This window comes from Callorhinus ursinus, unplaced genomic scaffold, assembly GCF_003265705.2.
Source record: "Callorhinus ursinus isolate GAN/ISIS: 27379988/994484 unplaced genomic scaffold, GSC_fseal_2.0 scaffold7, whole genome shotgun sequence".
In the NCBI taxonomy this organism is placed as follows: domain Eukaryota; kingdom Metazoa; phylum Chordata; class Mammalia; order Carnivora; family Otariidae; genus Callorhinus; species Callorhinus ursinus.
In genome coordinates this window covers 7,188,567-7,212,384 of record NW_027397069.1, presented here as the reverse complement: position 1 = coordinate 7,212,384, position 23,818 = coordinate 7,188,567, and the positions used below count along the sequence as shown (strand labels likewise).

Genomic DNA, 23,818 nt, shown 5'->3' with positions numbered 1-23,818 from the left:
AAGACTTGTAACTTAGAAATTAAATTTCTTCATTTCTATAGGACTATGCAAGTTATCCATTTCTTTTTTTTTAATTCTTTTTAAAAAATATTTTATTTATTTATTCATGAGAGACAGAGGGAGAGAGAGAGGAGCAGAGGGAGAAGCAGGCTCCCAAGGAGCAGGGACCCCGATGCGGGACTCGAGCCCAGGACCCTGGGATCATGACCTGAGCCGAAGGCAGACGCTTAACCATTTGAGCCACCCAGGCACCCTATCTGTGTCTTTTTGAGTGAGCTTTGGTAGATTGTATCTTTCAAGGAATTTGTCTGTTTTGTCTAAGTTGTCACATTAAGGGATAAAATGTTATTTTTAATATTCCCTCATCCTTTTAAAAATTATTTGTGATAAAACGTGCATATATAAAACTTAACATTCTAACCATTTTTCAGTGTACAGTCCACTGACATTAAGTACATTTTGTGATGTTGTGCAACCCCTTATTATCCTGTGATGTCTGTGGGATCCGTAGTGACGCCCCGTCCTTCATTCCTGATACTGGTACTTGTGTCTTCTTTTTTTTCTCATCAGTCCTCCTAGAGGTGTATCAGTTTCATCAGTCTTCTCAAAGAATCAGCTTTTAGTTTTATTGATTTTTCTCTATTATATTTTGGTTTTCTATTTCATTGAATTCTGCCCATATGTTACTTATTTTGATCTGCTTGCTTAGGGTTTAATTTGCTCTTCCTTTTCTGTTTTGTTTTGTTTTTTTTTTTAAAGCTTATGGCCTCCATCATCATTTGAGACCTTTCTCTTCCTATATAAGCATTTAATGCTATAAATTTTCCTCTAAGCACTGCTTTTAGGCCACAAATTTTACTTAGTTGTACTTTAGCTTTTCATTGTCTTTAACACATATTCCAGTTTCCCTTGTCACTCCCAACATGGTTGACCTAGATATTATTTAGAAGTATGTGGTTTAGGGGCGCCTTGGTGGCTCAGTTGGTTAGGCATCTGACTTCGGCTCTGGTCTCATGATATCCGGGTCCTGGGATCTAACCCTGTGTCATGCTGTGTGCTCAGCAGGGAGTCTCCTTCTCCCTCTGCCCTTCCCCCTGCTCATTTTCTCTCTCTCTCTCTCTCAAATAAATAAAATCTTAAAAAAAAAAGAAGTATGTTGTTTAATTTTCAAATTTTGGGGTGATTTTCCACCCATCTTTCTGTTTTCTTTATAGATTTTTTTTTAAGATTTTATTTATTTGAGAGAGCGAATGAGATAGAGAGAGAGCATGAGAGAGGGGGGAGGGTCAGAGGGGGAAGCAGACCCCCTGCTGAGCAGGGAGCCTGATGCGGGACTCGATCCCGGGACTCCAGGATCATGACCTGAGCCGAAGGCAGTCGCTTAACCAACTGAGCCACCCAGGCGCCCCATCTTTCTGTTTTCTAGTTTAATTCTCTCTCTTTTTTTTAAAGATTTTATTTTATTTTATATTGACAGAGACCCAGTGAGAGAGGGAACACGAGCAGGGGGAGTGGGAGAGGGAGAAGCAGGCTTCCTGCAGAGCCAGGGAGCCCTATGTGGGGCTCGATGCGGGGCTTGATCCCAGGACCCTGGGATCATGAGCTGAGCCAAAGGCAGACGCCTAATGACTGAGACACCCAGGCGCCCCTAGTTTAATTCTCTTATAGTCTGGGAACATACTTTGTATGATTTTAATTTCTTTATGTTTATTGAGGTGTGTTTTATGGCCCAGAATATGGTCTTTCTTGGGGAATGTTTTATATACACTTGAAAAAAAAATGTAATTTGCTGTTGTTGGGTGGAGTGTTCTATAAAAGTCAACCAGGTCAAAGTGATGGATGTTGTTTTTCAAGTCTTATATATTTTCACTGATTGCCATAACAGCGTATCACAGACTGCCTGGCTTAAACAACAGAGATTTATATTCTCACAGGTCAGGAGGCTGGAAGTCCAAAATCAAGGTGTTGGCAAGTTTTTCCTGAAGCCTCCTTCCATGGCTTGTAGGTGGCTATCTCCCTGTGTATTCATATGGTCTTTTCTCTATATGTGTGCATCACTGATGTCTCTTCTTACATGGACAGATTGGGTTAGGTCCCTACCTTTATGACTTCACTTAACTTTACCTGTTTAAAGCCTCCCTTTCCACATATAGTCACATTGAGGGTTGGGGCATGTGAATTTTGGGGGGACACAGTTCAGTCCATAACACTGATTTTCTTACTGATAGGAGTGCTGAAGTATCCAACTGTGGATTTATTTGTTTCTCTTTTTAGTTCTGTCAATTTTTGCTTCGTGTATTTTGAAGTTTTTTCTCAGCTTTCAAATTCTGTGATTTGCTGTGTGCCCCCCCGTGTTTTATTATGAACATTTTCAAACATGCTTAAAGTTGAAAGATTGGAACAGTGAACATCATATACTACCATCTAGATTCTACAATTAACCTTTTCTTACATTTGCTGTATCCCATACCCATCCCCCTCTTTATTTCATCAGTCCTTTTTTTTTTTTTTAAGTAGACTGTGGAGCCCGACACAGGGCCTTAACTCATGACCCTGAGATCAAGACCTGAGCTGAGGTCAGGAGCTGTATGCTCGACTGACTGGGCCATCCAGGTGCCCCAGTACATCTTATTTTTTGATGCATTTCAAAAACTTTGTAGCCACTTTATCTCTAAACACTGAGGTATGCATGTTATTAATGAGAATTTAATAATTGTAATTATTTAAAGTTCCTTTTTTTTGAGGTAAAATTTTCGGATAGTGACATGTACAGATCATGAATTGATCAGTAAATCTTGCTGTCCATAGTAATACTGTATATGTATCCTGTGGTTTGGGACTTCTTGGACATTTGTATATTGTTGCTTTCTGCATAGACTTTGGAGATCTGATTTTTGCTCATCTTAAGAGGAGGACTTAAAAAAAACAGGAGGATTTGATGGTAGAGTTATCCGATTTAAGTTATCAGATCTGTATTAGGGGTTTGGTTAGGCCTGGACAGAATTTAAATGATTATATAAATTAGGATCAGTTATTCATTCAGTAATTATTTTATTTCTTTTTAGTCTTGAATTTTAATTGTGAAATATACATAACCTAAAATCGACATCTCAACCATTTTTAAGTGTACAGGTCTGTGGCATTAAGTACATTCACACTGTTGTGCATCTATCTCTAGCACTCTTTTCATCTTGCAAAACTGAAACTCTGTACCCATTGAACAACTCCCTGTTCCTCCCTCCCTCATCCCCTGGCAACCATCGTTCTACTTCCTGTCTCGATGAGTGTGACTACTTAGGTACTTCATATAAGTGGAGTCATATGGTATTTATCTTTTTGTGTCTGGCTTATTTCATTCAGCATGATGTCTGAAAGGTGTGTCCATGTTGTAGCAGGTGCCAGAATTCCTTCCTTTTTAAGATGGAATACTATTCCATTATATGTGTACACCACGTTTTGTTTATCCACCTACCCATGGATGGGCACTGGAGTGGCTTCCACCAGTATTTATTGAGCATCTCTCATACATCAGTCACCTTTAATTAAACACTTACTGAGTGCCCTAATGGGCCAGATTCTGTTCTCAGCATGCGAGATTCTGCAGCAGTGAATTTCCCAAAGTTGCTGCCTTCAAGAAGCAATACACAAAGAAACATATTTCTTGATTCTAAATTGCATTTTTCATGTGTTAGTGCTTGTAAAATTGGGTGTCCTTTATAATTGATAACATCTTAGAATTTTATAAGGCATTGTTTCTTTTTTAGTGACACCTAAAATAATGGTGTATCTTACAGTCATTTTGAATCATAGATTTGATGAGTCACTATTTAGTAAGTCAGTTGTTGATAAGTGCTATGAAAAAAATAATCCAGAACAATGGGGATAGAAAGGTAGTTACATGGGGTCGTCACAAATAAGGTAACATCCGAGCAAAGCACATGTTCAGTTCGGTTGATTTTTTTCAAAGCAGGACTTCCTCCCTGAAGGATGCAGTGTGCTGGTTCACATTCTGGTGCAAACTCTGTACCTCATTGTGGACTGCTAGCAGTTTGTGGATGGGTTACTTTGAGTAGCAGGGTTCAGGGTAGAGCCCTGACAAGTAGGGATAGGGATGGGGGTTAGGGATGGGGGTTGGGAGTATTTTGCAAGATGGGCCCGGTTCTGGTATGTATGGGAAGGGCAAGGGTGATGGATTTTCTATTTAGTAACTGGCAGCAGTGTTGCCAGTTGCTCGGAACAAAAACTTTGAAGTCATCTTTGACTTTTCCATTTGTGCATACTTTACACCCAGTCAGCCAGCAAATCCTGCCTGCTGTGCCTTCAGAGCGCATCCCCATTCTGACCACTCTGACCACCCCCACCTAAACCACCATGGGCCAGGCCATCTTCATCTTTTGCCTGGATTATCATGATGGCCTCCTAACTGGTCTCCTTTCTTATGTACGTGCCTTCCTGTAATCTCTTCTCAATATAGCAAGCGAAGTGATCCTTTGAAAACATGTCTGATCATGTTACTCCTTTCCTCAGATCCTCCCAAAGCATCCCATCACTTTTATAGGAAAGGTTGAAGTCCCTATGCTTGCCTACAGGGCACTGCTCCGTCCGCTACCCCACTTCTTTGACCTTCTATCCTACCTGTCTGCCTTGTGTATCTTTTGCTCTTAGCTGCCTCTGGCAGCCTGGCTGCTTCCTAATCATATTGAGCATGTTCCTGTCTCAAAGCATTTGTATTTGCTGTTTGCTCGGCCAGAAGTACAGTTCCCCAGATATCCGCAGGGCCCATTTTCTCAGGTCCCTTCTCAAATCTTACTGTGTCAGAAGAGCCTTCTAATCACCCTGTGTAAAATAGTACCCCTCTTTGCCACCAGCACTGTGTTTTCCCCTAAATCAGGATAGGTTGAGTTATGCTACAGTAGCAAACAACTGCAAAATATTGGGGGCCTAAAACAAGATTTGTTTCTCACGGAAGGTACCTCTCTGTCGCCAGTCACCTGGGAGGTCTACTCCATATTGTCTTCACCTCTGGGATCTGATGGCCTAGCCTACCACCTTGAGCACTGGTGGAGGGAAACACCGTTTACTGTTCTTCAGGTATCTCCACGAAAGTGACATCTGTCACACTGACTTGGCCAAAGCAAATCATAGTGTCATCCCTAACTTCAACTAGGGGCAGGTATGAGTGGCTCAGTGGTCTTTTCATGTGTCTGGAAAGAGACCAGGCAATCCATGGTGGATAGCACAACTACACTTTTTATCCTGCTTAATTTTTCTATAGCATTTACTTCCCTCTGACACAATACATATTTACCTAGTTTTGTGTATTTTCTTTTCTCTCCTGTCTAAACCACAAAAGAGTGGGGCTTTGTCCATCACTAATTGCTGTACTCCAGGGGCATAGGATAATGTGTGACCTATTGGAAGTGCTTATTAATTTTTGGGGATGATGGAGAATAACCCAAGCAAAGCATTCATTTCTTTGCTTGGTGACATGTAAGCCAAGCTGGGAGTATGGAGCAGGGAGGTTTGAGGAGAGAGGAGGAGATAGGATGAAATGAGAAGTTGAAGAAAAGCAGTAGAATTGCTGGTAGGTGGAGAGTGTCCGTTGAGACTGGAGACCATGAACCTGCAGGGAGATCTTGCAGCTCAGCTCTGTGATTTCTTCCAGTAACGTCAAGTTGCTCCAGAGCTGGCAAGGCAGGGGCAGGAATGAACGTTGAGTCCCATTTCACAAGGATAGGTGGAAGCCCAAGTTGAAGAAGGAGACGAGATCCTCGCTGCCCCTTCAGGGTGCAGCTGCATCACTCCCGCTCCATCTTCCATCCTGTCAGAAAGATGCAGGAGCTCGCCTGTCCCAAAGGAAGCCCTTGCTCGTGGGTGGTGTGCATGTGCTGGCAGGAGCCATCTCCCCTCTAGGCATTCTTTCTTTCATTTGCTTCTCGGACGCTTTTGAGGTAGCTTCTCTTCCCTTCATTTTACAGGAGCAGAACAAACGCTTCAAGATAGAATTTGGGTTGGTCAAGCTCACAGCCACAGTGCTCTCCTGTACTTTTGAGGTGCTAGGCCATGAGGAGCTCTCTTAGTTTTTAGATTCCCTGGAGCCTTGGTTGCGCCTGGGTCATGAAGACAGTATGCAACTACCTTACTAATGGTTCCAATTTAGATGTTTGCAAGACCTTACCAGAAAGGAAACAGTTGGTCTATTTTTATATACTTAAAAACGGGTGCAGTAACCACATTACCAACTGTAACTAGTAAATTCACTCCCAGGGAATTTCTTAAGAATACAGTTAAAGTGTACTTCACACGATCTGAGAATGTTGCCATCAGTGATACTTTCCTGTGGTCTTACCTGTTGATGATCTGAATGTTTCATATGTGCAAGAAACTACACTAGGCTCTGTGGCCACTGTAGAGAAGAGAAGGCAGGTGGCCTCCCCTCAGGTATGTTCAATGTGGTCAGGAAGGCAAAAGAAGCATGAAACCCTGACTATTCAAATAGTACCTGGAAACAAAGGTGCAGTGTGGGGGCAAAGCCCCTGAGGCTAAAATGCTTCACTGAGACTGATGGAGGGGAGTGGAAATTGAGCTGTAACCTGAAGGCTGCCTGAGACCTAGACAGGTTCTCCGGTGGAAAACTGACTTGGGCCCTAGCGGTAGCCCTGGCAGAAAATCTCAGCATGCCACTGCAGGCAGCCGAGGTAGCACTTTTAACTGCTTTTTTATTTTTTTGAAAAAATGTTTATGTGTGTGAATCTCATATATGCTCAGGAGCTAACTGGTCAGTTTGGTAGAAAACACTCCTCTATTTCTTCACCCTTTGGTGACCATTTCTGAGAAGTATTCTGTGGAAGTTACTGGCTGTAAACTTGGTTTGGTCTCATGTGAGAGTGAAATGACAGTGAACCCCTGCCAGCAAATTCCATTTATTTACCAGTGACCTTTGATCGCTTACCTCTGCAGGTAGAGGTTTTGAAGATATATGTTAATACGAATTAAATTCCAGTTTGTGAATGATGTCTTCATTCTAATACAAAGGAAGTGAATTCTCTTGCTTTTTACCCAAGTGGTTTTTGAAGTCTTAGAATCAGTCATTCTGAAAGACGTTCTTTTTCTCTCTAGATAAGGCACCTCTGTCCAAGGGTCTTCTGCTGGTCCCCAGTGCCCTGTCCCTTTTGCTAGCCCTCCTCCTGCCACACTGTCAGAGGTTCTTCGTGTATGACCTCCAAGCAGTCAAGGACGACTTCCAGGTGAGTTCTGCTTTATGGGCCTTTGCGAGGAGAGAAGGCAGAATCTTTGCCTGATGGGCTATTTCTTTTCTGCTATTCTTTATGCTTTCTTTTCTGCTATTTTTTCTTTTCTGTTCTTCTTCGTCCCTCAAAGCCTCTAAATTTTTTTTAAAGATTTTATTTATTCACTTGAGACACAGAGATACAGAGAGAGAGAGAGAGCATGAGAGCATGAGCAGGGAGAGAAGCAGAGGGAGAGGGAGAAAGAGGCTCCCCGTTGAGCCAGGAGCCCAGTGTGAGACTCGATCCCAGGACCCTGGGATCATGACCTGAGCCGAAGGCAGACGCTCAATCATCCAAGCCACCCAGGTGCCCAAAGCCTCTAAATTTTTAAGAAATATCATTTATTTTTAATACTCCAGCAAGTGAATTTTCTGGTTGCATTTATTAATATTTGCAGGAAAGCCAGTTATAATGAACAGTTGCAGTATTTCCTTTTACTGGTAGGAACATCTCACATTTCACTTCTTACTCATGGAAATGCAGTTTGCAACTTCAAAAGAAAAGCAGTGTTAAATCTGTTTTAATTATGACTGTATGCATTCTTAATGTTTTTAAAAGCATTTTTGTACTTAACATTTCAAAACTTTATATTTCAAGTCTGAGTATTGATTAGATGGTCTAAGTTCTTCCAGCTCTAACAGATTGTGAATCTATGAATTACTTTTATAGTAGTGGTTATATCAAGTAGGAAATTTCCCTTGGGTTTTTATTTCTGGGAAGAGCAGAACTCTATGGCTTTTGAGATTTATGGGCTGACCTCTTTGAAGATGCTGGTGCTGGGTCTTGTCTGTGAGTTGGAGCGTAAAAGGGATGTTCGGGCACCAATCCCAGAGTGGCGGCTTTCCCCACACCACTGGGCAATTCTTGGATATCCTCTGGGCATCCTGCGATTCAACTAAATCCTGACACCGTCTACCTGGAGAGAGCGTCAGATCTCACGGGTGAAGGCTTCAGTCCCACAAGGCTGCCCGCCCCACCCCCATGCTAGTTGTAAAGTGCAGGTTATTACCTGTGCTTCTGACCAGCTGGCAACCAATTAGAGATTACCACAATCTCCCCCTCGGACGTGAGATGCCGTTGCAAGTCCAACTTGTTACTAGTACTTAACGACTGACTGGCTTTAAATCAGAGGTTCCCATGACCCCCTCCTTAGGTTTGATTAGTTTGCTAGAGTGGCTTTCAGAACTCTGAGAAACATTTTACCTACTGGATTACCTGTTTATCATAAAAGGATAGGATAAAGGACACAGATGAACATCCAGATGGAAGAGATGCATTGGGCAAGGAATGGGGGGAGGACACAGAGCTTCCATGGTCTCTCTGAGGTGCCATGTTATCACCAACCTGGGAGCACTCTGAACCCTGTCATTTCGGGTGTTAGTGGAGGCTTCATTAAATCATTGGCCATTGGCAGTTGATCCAACCTCCAGCCCCTCCCTTTTCCCTCCTAGGTAGGTCAGAGGGTGGGACTGAAAGTTCCAACCCTCTAATCCCAAGGTTGGTTCCCCTGGCAACCAGCCCCCATTCTTAGGTGCATCTAAAAGTCGCACACTGACATAAAAAAAGACACCTTTCTGGCTTTTATCAGTTAGGAAATTCAAAGGATTTTAAGAGCTCTGTAGCAGAAGTGAGAGTGAAGACCAAAACTTTATTTCTTATTATAAGTCACAGTATCACAGACTGTTAGTGCAAATTATGGTATGTAACCTACTGCCTTTTCTTTGCTAAATACTCGATTAGCCGTTTTAAGCATAATACTCTACTTCTGGAACACTGACATCTTTTCTTCATGGTGATGTAATTGATACCATTGCTCATGTTCGCTTCAAGTTTCTCTGAAAGTCTTTCAGTTACTTATCCAAATTACTGCTTTCTGTCAGAATATATGTTGCTATAATGCACTTCTGGACCCTGGCTGCACGTTAGAATCACCTGAATAAACTAACACACACACACACACACACACACACACACACACACACACACACACACACGTTGATGCCAAGACCTCACCGTAGACCAGCTGAGTTGAAAAATCTAGTGGTAGGCCTAAACATTGGTGTACTTTTTTAAAAAAAATCCCCAGGGGATTCTAGTATGTGGCCAGCCCTGAGAACCACTGCTGTAAGGGAACATAAGGGCCCTTTGGCCCCAAGTTGGTACCTTTCTGATTCGGGGGGATTAATTTGGTTTATCTGGCCAAATAGGCAAGAGTCCCCTTCTAATGCCCTGCTTTATGGGCACCTGTGCTGTAAAGGTGGGGACCTGCCTACATGGAGGAGTTTTCCTTTTGTGTGTATATCATTATTTTTATTAAATTAGAGTTTTAAAAATAAGCATTATAAAGTAAATGTAATAAATTTATAAGGCAGAAATCTGAAGAAATCTTATTATTCTTTTTTAAATCCCCATTTAGATTTGGAGGTTGATAGGTGGAAGAATAATTTGCCTCGATTTGAAAGATACTTTCTGCAGTAGTCTGCTTATTTATAATTTTAGGATATTTGAAAGAAGATATGGAAGCAGAAAATTTGCAGTAAGTTTTTACGTATTTTCCCTTTGCTACTTACGTTATGGAAAAAAAGTATTTTTGTTTTCTTATTTTTAAATAGTTTTGTTAAGCTTGGTGTTATTACTAACAATTATCTCCTAATTACATGATCCTCTATTTGATTTGGAACATGGATATTAGCCAAAGAAAAAATTTAAATTTAAGCCACTTGCATAATAAAATAATAATGGTAATGATAATAGATAATATCAGGTGTGAGTGGCTAATAAAAATTTTTATTAGGATTTTACTTCAGTAAAATTTTAATCACTTATTTTGCTTAATGGTTTGTGTGTTACTTGTTAAAAGTAAATCAAGCTATAAATATCTTCTTTTTCTTTTTTTACCATACATAAAAATTATGAAAGTGTTAATGCATTGCACCAATATGGCTTTACTTGACCATTTTGAAAACTCTATGCTAAAAAAACGAATTAAAAGAAATAATGTACCTGGGCTGGTTCTAATTAAATAAATGTTATTTATTTTTTGAAGACTCCTTTCAATAATGTTCTTCCTGTTTTATTTTTAGTCCTTTTTGCTGGGTTCCTGGGTTTTGTCAGCCTTGGTTGACTTCGTCCTCGTTGAGGCCGTGTGGTATTTCTTTGGTATCACTGCAGCTGGGAATTTGCCTTCTGGATTGTAAGTAGCTCTCAAAGATTAGCTTAATAATTACTTAAATCTGATTTAAGTTATTGTACATGGAAGTCAGTAAAAGAATATATTAAACTCATAGATGTTGTAAAATTGATTTTAAGGGTAAAAGAATCCAGTGTATACTTAGTCACATTTTCATTATGTTCTTGAAACAGAATCTGGATTACACTCACTCTTCTTTTCAGCTTTGAGATCTCATATTTTAGAGAATTTTTAATGAGTGTCTGTTCTGGTTGGTCCAGAAGGTAGAATTAATTTTGTATTTTTATAGTGAAATTTTGTCTGTAGTTTTATGAACTAATTAAACAAAATTTAGGTTAGATTTGGAAACAATTTGAAGTTAAGCTTCTGAAAAATGATGTTTTTAAAATTGATATTGTTTAGATACTTCTGCCAAAGATAAAGTTTATAACATAGCCAGCCTGCAGTGGTCAACCTAACTCAGTGTGTGTGCGTGCGTGTGTGTGCGTGCGTGTGTGTGTGTGTGTGTGTGTGTGTATGCTTTCATATTGTGTTGATCTTCTTTAAAAATAAAACATGTATTAGTTTATGAAATAACTAGTATCTAAAAGTAGAGTAGTTAGCACATATAAATGACCTTAAAGCATCTTGGAATTAAGTATCTGAGAGATGAAATACTGTGAAATAAAGATACATCAGATATTTAAAATTCTGTGTGTACTAATTTCTGCCTTATTTTAATTTAGATATGTGTTTTTAGAGAACTGTTTGGGTACTGAATGTATCTTAATTCAGATTCACTTTGGATCTCTACATTAAAAATATAGTTAGTGATCTAATAGCCTTCACACTTATGTTGTTAATATTTACAGTGTAGCCTTTATGGGATTTACTTAATTATTGCACTCATTAAATAACTGTTGACCATTAGCTGTTTTAATAATGTGTGATTCTGAATGATATCTGAATGGAGAGACATAGCGAGAGAGGGAACACAAGCAGGGGGACCGGGAGAGGAAAAAGCAGGCTTCCCGCCGAGCAGGGAACCTGATGCAGGGCTTGATCCCAGGACCCCTGGGATCATGACCTGAGCCAAAGGCAGACATTTAACTGAGGCACCCAGGCGCCCCTTGTTTTGTTTTTTCAAGATTTTATTTCTTTATTTGACAGAGAGAGAGAGAGAGAGAGAGCAGAGCGGCAGGCAGAGGGAGAGGGAGAAGCAGGCTCTCTGCTGAGGAGGGAGCCCAACGCGGGGCTCGATCCCAGAATTGTGGGATCATGACCTGAGCCAAAGACAGACGCTTAACTGACTGAGCCAGCCAGGTGCCCCTAGATGGAGAAGTTTAAGTTGACTCTTTTGCTGTTGTGGAAAATAGTGTAGTCATCAGGAATGATTCATGTTGATTCAGAAGAGAAGCAGCGTTACTAAGTCATTAGTTTTCCCCAAACATTTCTCATCTAGGCTAATTCTTTTTGGTTCTCTCTACGGCCTCCTGAGATATGGAAGTATATTGAAAGACAATATGAATGTTAATTCAGCCATCACCTGAATGAGAACATATTTCTCTTTCCGTGTCAAATCATGAAACATTACATATGGCTTTTTAGAGTCCTGACGCTTTCTCAGACATAGACTTCTTGGAACATAAATCTTTGTTTCAGTAGACTCTGCATTTTGTAAATACATCCTTCATTAGATGTTAGCAAAGCTTCAGGAACTCAGGAGAGGAAACTACTCTTGTTTTAGTCAGTGTGCTTTATAGTTTGCAGTATTCTTCACATAACTTCTCGTTACCCTTTTTCTTTTGCCGCCAAATGCCAAATTTATTTGCACTCTCTACAATTCTTCATTTCTATTTAATTCTCTCTCCCTCTCTTTTTTTTTACCTCACTGTAGTTAAAACTTGTCTTATAATGTCACCAGCAACCAACTAATTTTTAAAGCCAGTGTCTTATTTTCGTCTGTTTTATTTACCCTTTCAGTAGCTCGTAAATACTTTTTGAGCTCCCATTATTTCACGAACTAACCTGCTGTCTTGAGCCCCAGCACACTGCTCTCTCCTGGTGCTCTTTGATCTTATTTATTGTGTGCAACTCCTTTCTCAAGCTTACTCTGGGCTTTCTCTGGGCTTCCTTGTCCACTCCCATGATGTCAGCTACAGTTAACATCCCTTGTTTGTTTCCCAGCTCTCTATCTCCAGCCCATATTACTCTCCTGATCTTGCTAGAGTCATGTTTCTGGTGACTTCTAAGACTCAGAGAAAATTTGTCATGTTCTGAGCTCTCATCTCTTCTGGTCTCCTCTTTTGCTGGGCTCGCATCTCCATTAATGGCATTTCCATCTACCTGGTCATCCAGTCTTTCTCTTTTCTCATCCTTGGACTAGGGCACCAGGTCCTGTTAATTTGAAGTCCTGTGTAAATCATTCATTCACCACATCTTCTCTACTCCTGCTGTCAGGTCAGTGTAAACTCTAAGATGTTATTTATTTATTTGAGAGAGAGAGAGAGAGAGTGAGAGCAAGCGCACAAACAAGGGGAGGGGCAGAGAGAGAGGGAGAAGCAGACTCCCCACTGAGCAGGGAGCCTGACACCGGACTCATTCCCAGGACCCCGAAATCATGACCTGAGCTGAAGGCAGACACTTAACTGACTGAGACACCCAGGCACCCCTAAACTCTGATCTTTTCCTGCCTGGATTGTTCCATAATTCTCTAACTAGTCTTCCTATCCACTTCAAAGCATCCCATATAATGTGGTTAGAAATTATTCTTCCAAAATGCAAGTTCAACCATGCCAGTCTTCCTTTTAAAATCTTTTAAGTCCTCATTCCTTCAAAGTAAAAATCAGACTCCTCCAAGATGGCAGCAAAGCAGTCTGGAATAGTGGGAGTGCAGAGGCTTTGCCATCAGATATGCCAGATTTGAGATTCCAGCTCTCCCATGGTATTACTTGTGTATAATCTTGAGCAAGTTACTTCTCTCAAGTTCCCTTCCTGAGCTCAGTTTATAGTGGATCATCATATGTAAATTGAGGGTCAGAACTCTATACTTCCCAGGCAGTGGGAAGAATTAAGAGAGCTCTTTCATGCAGGCATCCTAGCAGTGACAACCCCCAATCCCTCATACTGATTTTCTTCTTTCCCTTTAGAGTCCTCATAATCTGGCCCCAGTCCAGTGTTTCAAGCCACTCCATTGGTCATTCAGCTTTCTTAACATGCTATGTATTTGTATTCTCGTGCCTATTTGGTTTTCTTTCTGCACCTGTCGCCCTTTGGCAGGAATAATTGCCCTTTTATGTGTATTCCAGCAAATTTATTAAGATCCCTAGCATTTATTACATTGTCATTGTCATTATGACCTGGGCCTTCCATGCCACCCTTCTGGCTGTTTGAGGGAGAACTAGTTTTCCTTTATGTACTCAATTGCCTTACATTCTGTAATGTTGAAGGGTAGCCTTGATTGCAGTGTAGCCCTTAAGACTATAAAGTAAGGTCTTTGAACCATAGACCTGTTCATTTCTTTTCTAGTGCCCTGCATAGAAATTATACGTAGCATCTGAAAGATTCTCAAGACTGTTATTTGAAATTCAGAAAATGTAACCATTATGTTTTGAAAGTAAAGATAACTCCATTAAAAGCTATGTATAATAGGTGCTTTTAGAAACCCATGCCTCTCACACAACTGTCCTTAAGTACCTATTATTTTTTAGTTATTAGTATTTACATATGGATGTTATATTGTTTCTGAGAATTGAAACTCTCCAGAATAAGTGGAATTTTGAGTTTTCACATTCCATGTTAAAATGTATCTGATTACAGCCTAATAAAATTATTTTTTAATTGTGCTTTAGATTATCTATAATTTTACTGTGAGAACCATAACATGTATTTTCACTTTCTGTCAATAGTGTTTTGTTGTATTTTGTGCTCCCAAGTTAAGTTCTTCTCGTCAAGAAAAGCCATCGCAGAGAACTTGCCATTTAATAAGTTAGCAAGGGGCGCCTGGCTGGCTCAGTTGGTGGAGCATGCAACTCTTGATCTCAGGGTTGTGAGTTCGAGCCCCATGCTGGGTGTATTTAAAAATAAAATCTTTAAAAAAATACAAAAAAAAAAGAAGTAAATTACATAAGAGTAGATTAGACTGTATAGTTGAGAGTAGGCTATGACTGTATATTCATACCATAAACCTATATATCAAATATAGGCGTTATTTCCCATGTTTCAGAAATAATAATTTGTTTAAAAGATATTTGCTAAAGTATCTTGCTCACTTGACTATTTAAACTAAAAACTTCAAGTAGTTTTCTCTTTGTGGAGAAACTACGTCTAAGAGAAACTGCGTCTCAATACCATCTTGACTCCTTTATCTTACGTAGCTCTGAGAATGTTTATGTTCTTGTTTGCTTTTTATTATTGAAAATTGGTGGTTGACATAACAGGAACTTGGTTTCTAGTCCTGGTTCTTCAACTGAGCAAGTCACATAACCTCTTTGGACTTTAGTTCCTTTATATATAAAACAGAAGAGTTAACTAGAAGATCATCTAAGGAATCTTCTAGTATTAAAACACTATTTTATGATTAGGCTCCTTCATGTTTACCTTTTCTTTTCTTTTTTTTAAGAATATGAATTTACCCATGTTAATTATAGAAATCCATTTCTAACTAATGCATTTATTTGATTCTTAGTCCCATTAGGAGGTGATCATGTTAAGAGCAATGAAAGTGATTTAGCAGAGAGGAAGTTATGATAGACTCATTTGTGTATTTCCATAATATTTAGAATAATATGTGCTTTACAGATTATAGTTCACTTTCTTTTCTTTTTAAATGGGGAAGTTACTTGGTTTGTTACTTTATTAGGGGAAATTAAATGGCAAGGCTATGGTAAGAATCCAGTGTCCCTGACTAGTGCTGTTATACTGTGACATATGGCCTGGGAAAAAATCATTCTCTTGTAATGGGATGTTTAATCAATAAGAAGAGCAAACTGTTTATATTGGAGAAATATATTTTACCCTACAGCAGGAAATTTCATGTCATAGGAATGAACCTGGGTTATTGGGCTGAAATAGATTCTCGAATTGGGTCTCCTGCATTGGTTTTAAGTAGAGTCTGGTGCACAGTAGGCTCTCAGTAAGTGTTTATTGAATGACTATTACCTGTTTCCAAAAAAAAAAAAAATGAATTCAGAGTAGGGGAGGGCTGATGGAGATTGCCTTTGCAGGCCCCTTCAGGTGATTGCTCCTGTTAATTTTGGTTGGTGGCATGTAACAGTGATGGGTTGAACATAGTTGTTTGTGCAGGAATCTTGGAAGTTTGGTGTTTGGAACACAAAATATAGTAAGATTTAGACCGTCAGTCCTGAGTGTAAATTAAACCAAAGGGAGCTTTGGTTCGGGTTTAATCAAATTATAATTTAACAATTTAAACTATTTTGAACAGTAAGTGGATTTTCTTTTTTTTTTTTTTTTGGCCTACTGACTTGATTGACATCAACTCACTTGCACGTAGAATTAAATCCAAAACGTTATCAACTATATATTTAGACAAGGCTTCATTGTGAAATACAAATTGGCTATTTTTCTCCCAGTAACTCAAATATGTTTTATACAAGTTTTGAAAAAAAAATTCATTAGAATAATTAAGAATATTTAATTATGTTGTCACATACTTAGATCCTACAAAAGTGTTTTTTTTAAGTTTGTTTTTTTCAGGAGAGAAGGGACTTGGTAATATACAGAATATCCACTGGCCTTAGGGTAGTCAGTAAAGTGAATATAAAGAAACTAAAGACAAAAACCTGCTTATCATTCAAAGCATTTCACTGTTTACATTGCTTAGTGACCGTAAACTACCTGATCGGAAGCTTTTTCTGCGCACGCTCCGAAGGTAATTGCGGTAGAGCATGACACTAATGACTCGAGCCTGAAATTGTTTTGAAACAATGTAGTAGAGAATCACATCCAAACAGGTGCTGAGGTTCATGAGGAAGGTGGTAAAGGCTCCCCAGGGATTGTAACTGTTCTCATCCCCTTCCAGCATCAGGAAGGCAAAACAGATGTGGAAAGGCATAAAGCAGACAAGCACCTGCACCATGAGTGTGATGATGATTCTTATAGACTTCTCCTTGACTTTTGGTTTCAGCTTGGATGTCTTCCCGTGAAGGAGACTATGAATGATGACTAAGTAGCACCCAATCATGATGAACAGGGGAATCAAGAAAAAAAATATCAGTCGAGTGAAGTTTAACATGTTAATAGCTTTTAGGTGGGCGATGTCAGAAATCTTCAGGCAGGTGGGGGGTGTGGAGGCCTTATCTGGGTCCTCATAGAGCAGTAGAAGTGGGATGGTAGTTGTCAGGGTCATTATCCAGACTCCCAGGCATGCTAGCACGGCTTTGCCTGTGTTTTTAAGTTCTTTGGCATATTTTGGCTGCACAATGGCCATGTATCTGTCGGCACTAATAAAAGCAAGAAGCCATAGAGCAATACTTGGATAAAACACCGTGAGAGCCCCAAGAATCTGGCAGAAGTACTCTCCAAATGGCCATTCGCCTTTTGCATAATAAAACATCCGAAAGGGTAAACTCATTATAAATATTAAGTCCAAAAATGCTACATTCATCATATAAATGGTTACAGTGGTTCTCTTCTTGGTGGTACAACTAAAAACCCATAAGGCAGTGGCATTAACAAATAATCCGATTATGAAGATACAGCTGTAGAAGATAAGGGCTGCGATTTTGTATTCTTCTGGTTGTGAATCATTCAAAGGGCCAGGTTGAACTTGATTGTGAGGAGTGGTCATCTTATAGTTTGTTGGAGGAACGACACTTAGAAACTGCAAAATAGTTAAGAAGAATAGGAGGAATAAAACATTTTGTTGAAAAATAAATGCTTAACACTCTCATCCTTGACTTGGCATGTCAGTGGATTTTAATTGTAAGAGTATTTTGTGTTGTAGAGTCAACATATGTATGTGTCTTAGTATTTATTAAGAAATACATTTCGTAGGTATTATTACTAATATGCACTAACCTAATTAAAATGGTCTGGTGTGTTATAAAGCACTAGCAAATTTATTCATTTTCTCTCTCTCTGCTCACCTCCCATTTCCCCTAAAGAATAACTTTTTTTTTAAATGATTTTTCCTGTAGTGTGAAATTGGGTAGCAATTATTCTTATAATAAACATTCTTCGATTGGGACTAATTGGGAGAAGGCCATTCTGAATTTTGAATCTTACAGAATAGTTTGCTACTTTTTTATCATCTTTATTCCGTTTAAATGTTTTGTAACCCAGGTTAGTGATGTCCAAAGGATGAATTTTTACTCATTAAATATAGTTTTAATATATAAAATGTGTATTAGAAAACTAATAAAGGAACCCCATAACTGGTTAATTCACAGTAATCCTCATTGGAGAGCAGGAACTTTTCCTTTTGCCTACTATATCCCACTGCTTCTTGCGTCCTTAGGAGTACTCATTAAGTAAATGTTTGCTGAATTGATGGATGAGTGAAGGAGGGACCCACAGCAACTACTCTCTGGTTTGTCAATGAATACTTGCTTGGTTAGTTATTAAACCTATTTATTTTTAAGTGGAAACACTTCCTCATAGTATTATGTTCTTTCTCAATTACCATAGGTCTAGAAACAGCAGTGTGTTGCGCCATGGTCCACAGATTAAGAGCTGGACTCTTAGAACAACAGATGAGCTAGTTTTTCATGCACAGTTGGAAGTGCCTAACGCTGTCTTCAGATGGTGTTTACCAGTGTCCTAGAAATGGCTGTCGCTGGTGTGCACAGAAAGCAACACCTCGGGAAGAGGACATTGCTAGGATAGTAACTCTCATGCCCTCCCTCTACCTAGAGAAACTTAAGTATTGTTTGTCAAATGAAATTTAAAAAAGCAATATCAAAGACAAGTAGTTACTAATTAGAAGTCACTCAATAACTTTAGGTGTATGCAGGAACTAATTCCCGTCAAACAATGTCCATTTCTAATGGAAAGGAGTTTAGTTATGATTGTAAATATCATCGACCCGTCCTCAGAGTGAAACATCCATCACCCATGATGCAGCGTCAACAGCAGTGATTTTAAAAATAAACTCGCTTACAAAGAGATGGAATCTTGTGGTATCCCCTTGAAACATGGAGGTGTAAGAAAAGTTTCCTTCAGAAATGTCACTTGTTAGAGTGGGCTGTCTCTAAATCAGCCCTGAGTCTTCCTTTAGTGTGAGAACTGTGGGGGTGATTAGCAGTCTGGTCAGTGGCATCATGGGCTGTTGATAATTTAAAATGAATTTGAGCAAAAAAAAAAAAAAAAAAAGGAATTTGAGCAATTGCTGTGAACAAACACAAGATAAGAGTTTGTTCTTCCATTCTCCCCCCCGCCTTTTTTCCTTCCTTCTTGACTACAGCTAGTTAGCCAAGTATCTAGGTTAGATATGATTTTGGATTAGAATTGTATATATTAATAGCCTGTATTAATTAAAATTTTCAAATATTGGTGTGACTAGAATTTTAATTCCTATCAAATGAGAAAAGTACTACATAGAAAAATTAAATCTCCAGTATTATACAAAGGAGAATAATTTTGGAGGCTTGACTCTTTAAATTTTCATTGAATTTTTAAATAGTAGCAGTTGTAAATGAAATTTTGTGTCTTTTTTCTCTTTTGATATTGTTTCTGGACTCCCTTCCCCCCATCCTTATCCCTGAATTTTGTCCCGTAAATTTCATAGTTACAAACCCTTTTTGAGTAAATCTTTTAACCCCCGTTGGGCTCAAGCTGCTTTTATGTTACCAACACTTATATTCATTTGCTTAAGGTTGAAAAAAATATGTGTGATGCATGTTTTAAAGGCATTACCAGACAGACTGTGCTGTTGTACACACAAATACATTTTTGGATAAATATTAAAAAGTGGCTTTCATGTCAGCGTTTTAGAAACTTTAGATTCAGTAACTATAGTCTTTTTTTATTTTTATTTTTTATTTTTTTAAAGTTACTTTAACATTTATTTTTTTTTTAAAGATTTTATTTATTTATTTGAGAGAGAGAGAATGAGAGATAGAGAGCACGAGAGGGAAGAGGGTCAGAGGGAGAAGCAGACTCCCTGCTGAGCAGGAGCCCGACGTGGGACTGGATCCCGGGACTCCAGGATCATGACCTGAGCCGAAGGCAGTCGCTTAACCAACTGAGCCACCCAGGCGCCCACTATAGTCTTTTTTAAAAGATTTATTTGTTTGAGAGGGAGGGAGGGAGGGAGTGGGGGAGGGGCAGAGGGAGAAGGAGAGAGAATCTCCAGCAGACTATGTGTGTTGGGGGCTTGATCTCAAGACCCTGAGATCATGACCTGAGCTGAAATCAAGAGTGGGACGCTTAACTGACTGAGCCAACCAGGCGCCCCTTAGTCTTTTTTTTTTTTGAAGCATTTAAGTACATTTTGTGAAACAGTGTAATTGAAACCAAGTGACAAAGACTCCTAAATATGATTTATCATAGCAGCATTTTCCTTAAGTTGAAAAAAATCACATTTACTGTTAATGTAAAACAATGTTTTTTTTGTTTTTTCCTTTTAACAATGTTGAAAATAAATAAAAAAATCACAAAAATAGTGTAGGAACATGACAGCATAACCCATTTCAAAGTCCTTTGCCAGCATAGTGTCAGTAATGTATTGTTAAAACAAATTATTTTGAAACTTAATAAGTATAGCACTACTTTTTTTTTCTGTCACATACAAAGTTATTACAATATTATTGACCACTTTTCCCATGCTGTACTTTTCATCCCCGTGCCTTACTTAAAACTAGAAGTTTGTACCTCTTAAGTATAGCATTACTTGGTGATAATCTGTGATGAAATTAACTAAATGCTACTTACCTTCTGTCCATCAAAAGGCTGTGCTAGAGAGGAACATTTTTCATCATATCCAGTTATGTAAAAGAGATATCTTGTGTTAAAATAGCTCTTTCTAAAAATGGTATATTTAAGAAATGCAGTATTTCTTTTGTTTTAGGTTCTTCTTTTCATTCACAAAGTTTTTTCAAATACAATACTCGGCATAGGAGTTGGTACTCCTTCGGCTATGATTGCTGCTTTGTCTCTTTCAGGAAGTACTCTCTGAAATAAGGCGTTTTCAACTTATGACTTTACCCTGGATGTGGTTTCTCTCACAAATGATTTGTTTATGAAGTCATGATTAGCATAAACTCCGCTTGAAATGAAGGCATATAGTTAAGAGAATCAAACAAGTAGAGGAAAATGTATTTAGTTCCTTTTCTTTGATGCTTAAAGTCTGCATCATCTATTGAAGGAGAATGAGATTTGATGTTGACTAGGATGGGATTCATAGTTTAGCTTCTTCACTTTTTAAGCTGTGTGACTTTTTCTACTTACTTAACCCCTTGAGTCTCTGTTCCTACTTAGTCTCTGTACAGTTAAGATAGAGATAATACTCATCGGATAGGATTGTGAGGACTCTAAACCAGAAAAATCCCAAGTGCTTAACATAGTGCCTGGCATTTTGTACTAATTTAGGTACTCCTAAACAGAGTTAACCCTTTATCACAAAGTTCCAGAAATCATAAAATACCCACTTTTATTGTTAAGATATTTCTAAGTGGTTAAAATTGGGATCCTTGATTATTTGCTTCTGCCTTGCACATGCATTTATGCACTTTGGTTTGCCTTTTTTTTGAGAGAGGAGTGAGTGTGAGGCGGGTGGGGGGGTAGGGGGTAGGGGCAGAAGGAGAAGGAGAGAGAATCTCAAGCAGACCCCCCCACCCCAGCACACGGCTCGATCTCACGACCCTGAGATCGTGACCTGAGCGGAAATCAAGAGTCAGATGCTTAACTGACTTGAGCCACCCAGGCACCCCTTCTTTATTTTTTAAACCCTAATGCATTCTGTCCCTTTTCTGTCACATGGAAGTATAGAAATAATCTCTTTTGTATAAACATCTCTGCAGATTGCTTAGAAAGGACTGGAATTCTTCAGTGGAATAATTTGCATGTTGGGAGTATTTTAACCTCGGAAGGGAAGTGAAACCAATGGGAAGGGAAGTGAGCAACCCCAATCATCGCCTGCCTTGTTACATTAAATTTTTTACTTTCTCTTTTCTTAAAAAAAAATATCTCATTTGCTTGTCTTAAAATTTTATCTTTATTTTTGGTGATACATGATTTGTCAACTTTTAAAAGGTACATGAACTTAACTATTTGCTTTTTGAATTTAAGACAGTTTGAGGGCCCTTGCTCTTTTTGTTCTCAGATAAAAAGCATAGTAAGTCTGTGACTTATAAAAGTTATTTAAATTCTTGTCTTTGGTGATTAAGTACTTTTGATTGTGATAACCTGCCGTCATCATAGTAATGGGTTTTAGAAGCAATGACAGCAACCTAAGCAACTCCCTGTGTCGATGAGGGTGCAAGGCCTGAAGAGGGCCAGTCCCTTGCTGAGGAACTCAGACCCCCCCCCGCCCAAGGTCCTCCCTTTACCACCCTGGCTGCTGGAAGAAACTTCTTGTTATGAGGTGAATGCATCAGCATATTCACCAGACAGGATTTATTCATTGCTCAGTTACGTTGCATGGATTTATGTTTCATGTGCAGTTCGGGAGTTTGATATTTCAGCTGGATTAGGAACCTCTTATCTGCAGATCCAATCTTTCCATTGCCTTAATTTCATATACCCTGTCACAAGTTTTTTTTTTTCATTAAGTATTGATTAATGTTCCCTGTGCTGCTAAAATCAACCAGTGCAGCGATGGCATGTAGCTCATTAAGGTTTGAGTCCTTTATTGTACACAGGGAGATTGTTTTTTTCCTACTTGCCAGTCTTGCAAAGAGAGACACAGAGGCGAGGCTTGAGGGTAGATCAGCTCTCGTTCCCCACTTCCTCTCCGTTTTACTCAATGTGGGACCTTTTGCATTTGTTCTTCCTTGCCTTTCTCGTGCTGTTCCACCAACCGTCACATCTCTTGGCTTGGCCAGAGGCTGTGTGTCCTTAAGTCTTAGTTCCAGTGCTGCCCTTTCCAGGAAATGTTCCCTGGCCTCTGAAGCTGGGTTGGTTGTTCACCCCTGTAAGGTTCCTTGGCCCTTGGTACTTGTCCCTGTGGTGGCCTGTGTTTGTATTATTGTTGAGTGTTTCCTTCCCTTTTATCCTCCACTAAATTGAAGTTTCTCAGGGTTGGCATGTGTTGTTTGTGTGTAGCAAGCGTTTAATAAATATTGGTAGAACGTGTGTCTGAAAATGTAGGTGAAGAGGTGGAGGGTTGAGGGAGTCGTGGGTGGATTGTTGCGTCAGGTGACAGCATCAGGGACGCTGTGACCCACTTAGGGGAGGGGATCTGCCAGTCACCAGGCCAACGTGGAGACTCAGGCTCAGGGCAGTGACCCTCCGCTCCTCTCCATGACCCCTGCGGTATTTCACACCGTTCCCTGTGTCCCTGGCCCTCCAAAACACCTTTATGTTGGTTGTAAAAGAGAATGACACTGAGAAAAATTCCCCAGAACCATTTGGCAGCAAGTAAACAATGGATCAAGAAATTAACTCTTACAGTGTGCAGTTTGCTTCTTTAATACTTGAGCTTAATGAATTTTTTATTCAAGCAGAAGAACTTCCCTTGTTCTGGGACTGTTCATGCCACTGTACTTTCCTCACTTATTTTGGAATATGAGTGAAAGAGAAATTTTTCATCTTGCAGAAGAGGGATTTCACATATCCCAGGGGCTTTACTTCCCTTCGCTTTGTGAAATGATCTGTTTTTGTTCCATTTTTGAATTCTGGTTTAGATGTTAAAAGCCCTCAGTGAGTTTTTATTTTAGCGCTCGAGTCCAGTTTTTGAGTGAATATAGTTTAGTTAGGCCAATTTCATAATTCTTAGGAAGGCTGTAGTTAATGGATTTACACAGTAAGTCCCAGTTATATTTGTCTACACCACAGATAGAATTATATTTCCTGTTCTTAACATATTTCTCTTTACCACTGCATGCACAAGGGGAGGGGATCTTGTTCTAATTCCTTACCCCAGTGTTTTGGGGAAGGGATCACTGTCCTTAATGTTTGTTTTTCTCAGGGAGGGTGGCCATCAACACAGAAGGCTGGAGTGGTTGGTAGACAGGCCACCTGTCCCCAAGAAGAGGGTTGTGAGGGAAGTGAGGAGTGCCATGAACCGGGTTTGGGGGTAGGGGTAGAATCTTACTGCTTGGTGACCCTATCGGTTTCCCATTTTGAGGTGATGGAATCTTTGTTGCCCTACCCCTCTCTCTGTCAAACTTGTATCTAAACGGACTGCTCTGTTTTGTGTGTGTGTGTGTGTGTGTGTGTGTGTGTGTGTGTGTGTGTGTGT

At 39.5% G+C, this 23,818-nt stretch overlaps 2 protein-coding genes across 5 annotated transcripts in view; one reads left to right on the top strand and one right to left on the bottom strand.

Annotated features, from left to right (window-relative positions):
* The window catches only part of UBAC2 (UBA domain containing 2), a 168,413-nt gene that overhangs the window by 21,807 nt on the left and 122,788 nt on the right, over window positions 1-23,818 (top strand). For all 4 annotated transcript variants that reach the window (XM_025874646.2, XM_073894374.1, XM_025874647.2 and 1 more), the window contains exons 2-4: window positions 7,120-7,247; window positions 9,706-9,825; window positions 10,373-10,482. In XM_025874646.2, coding sequence (XP_025730431.1) covers window positions 7,120-7,247; window positions 9,706-9,825; window positions 10,373-10,482 — 358 coding nt within the window. The remainder of the gene's footprint in view (window positions 1-7,119; window positions 7,248-9,705; window positions 9,826-10,372; window positions 10,483-23,818) is intronic.
* Window positions 16,092-20,568, bottom strand: GPR18 (G protein-coupled receptor 18). Its single transcript, XM_025874649.2, has 2 exons — window positions 20,350-20,568; window positions 16,092-17,299 (listed from the first exon to the last, which is right to left on the bottom strand). The coding sequence occupies exon 2, from the start codon at window positions 17,264-17,266 to the stop codon at window positions 16,271-16,273; it is 996 nt and encodes a 331-aa protein (XP_025730434.1). The 5' UTR covers window positions 17,267-17,299; window positions 20,350-20,568; the 3' UTR covers window positions 16,092-16,270.

Coding starts and splice junctions, on each gene's coding strand:
- GPR18 (XM_025874649.2), bottom strand. CDS start 17,266: ATGACCACTCCTCACAATCAAGTTCAACCTGGCCCTTTGAATGATTCA.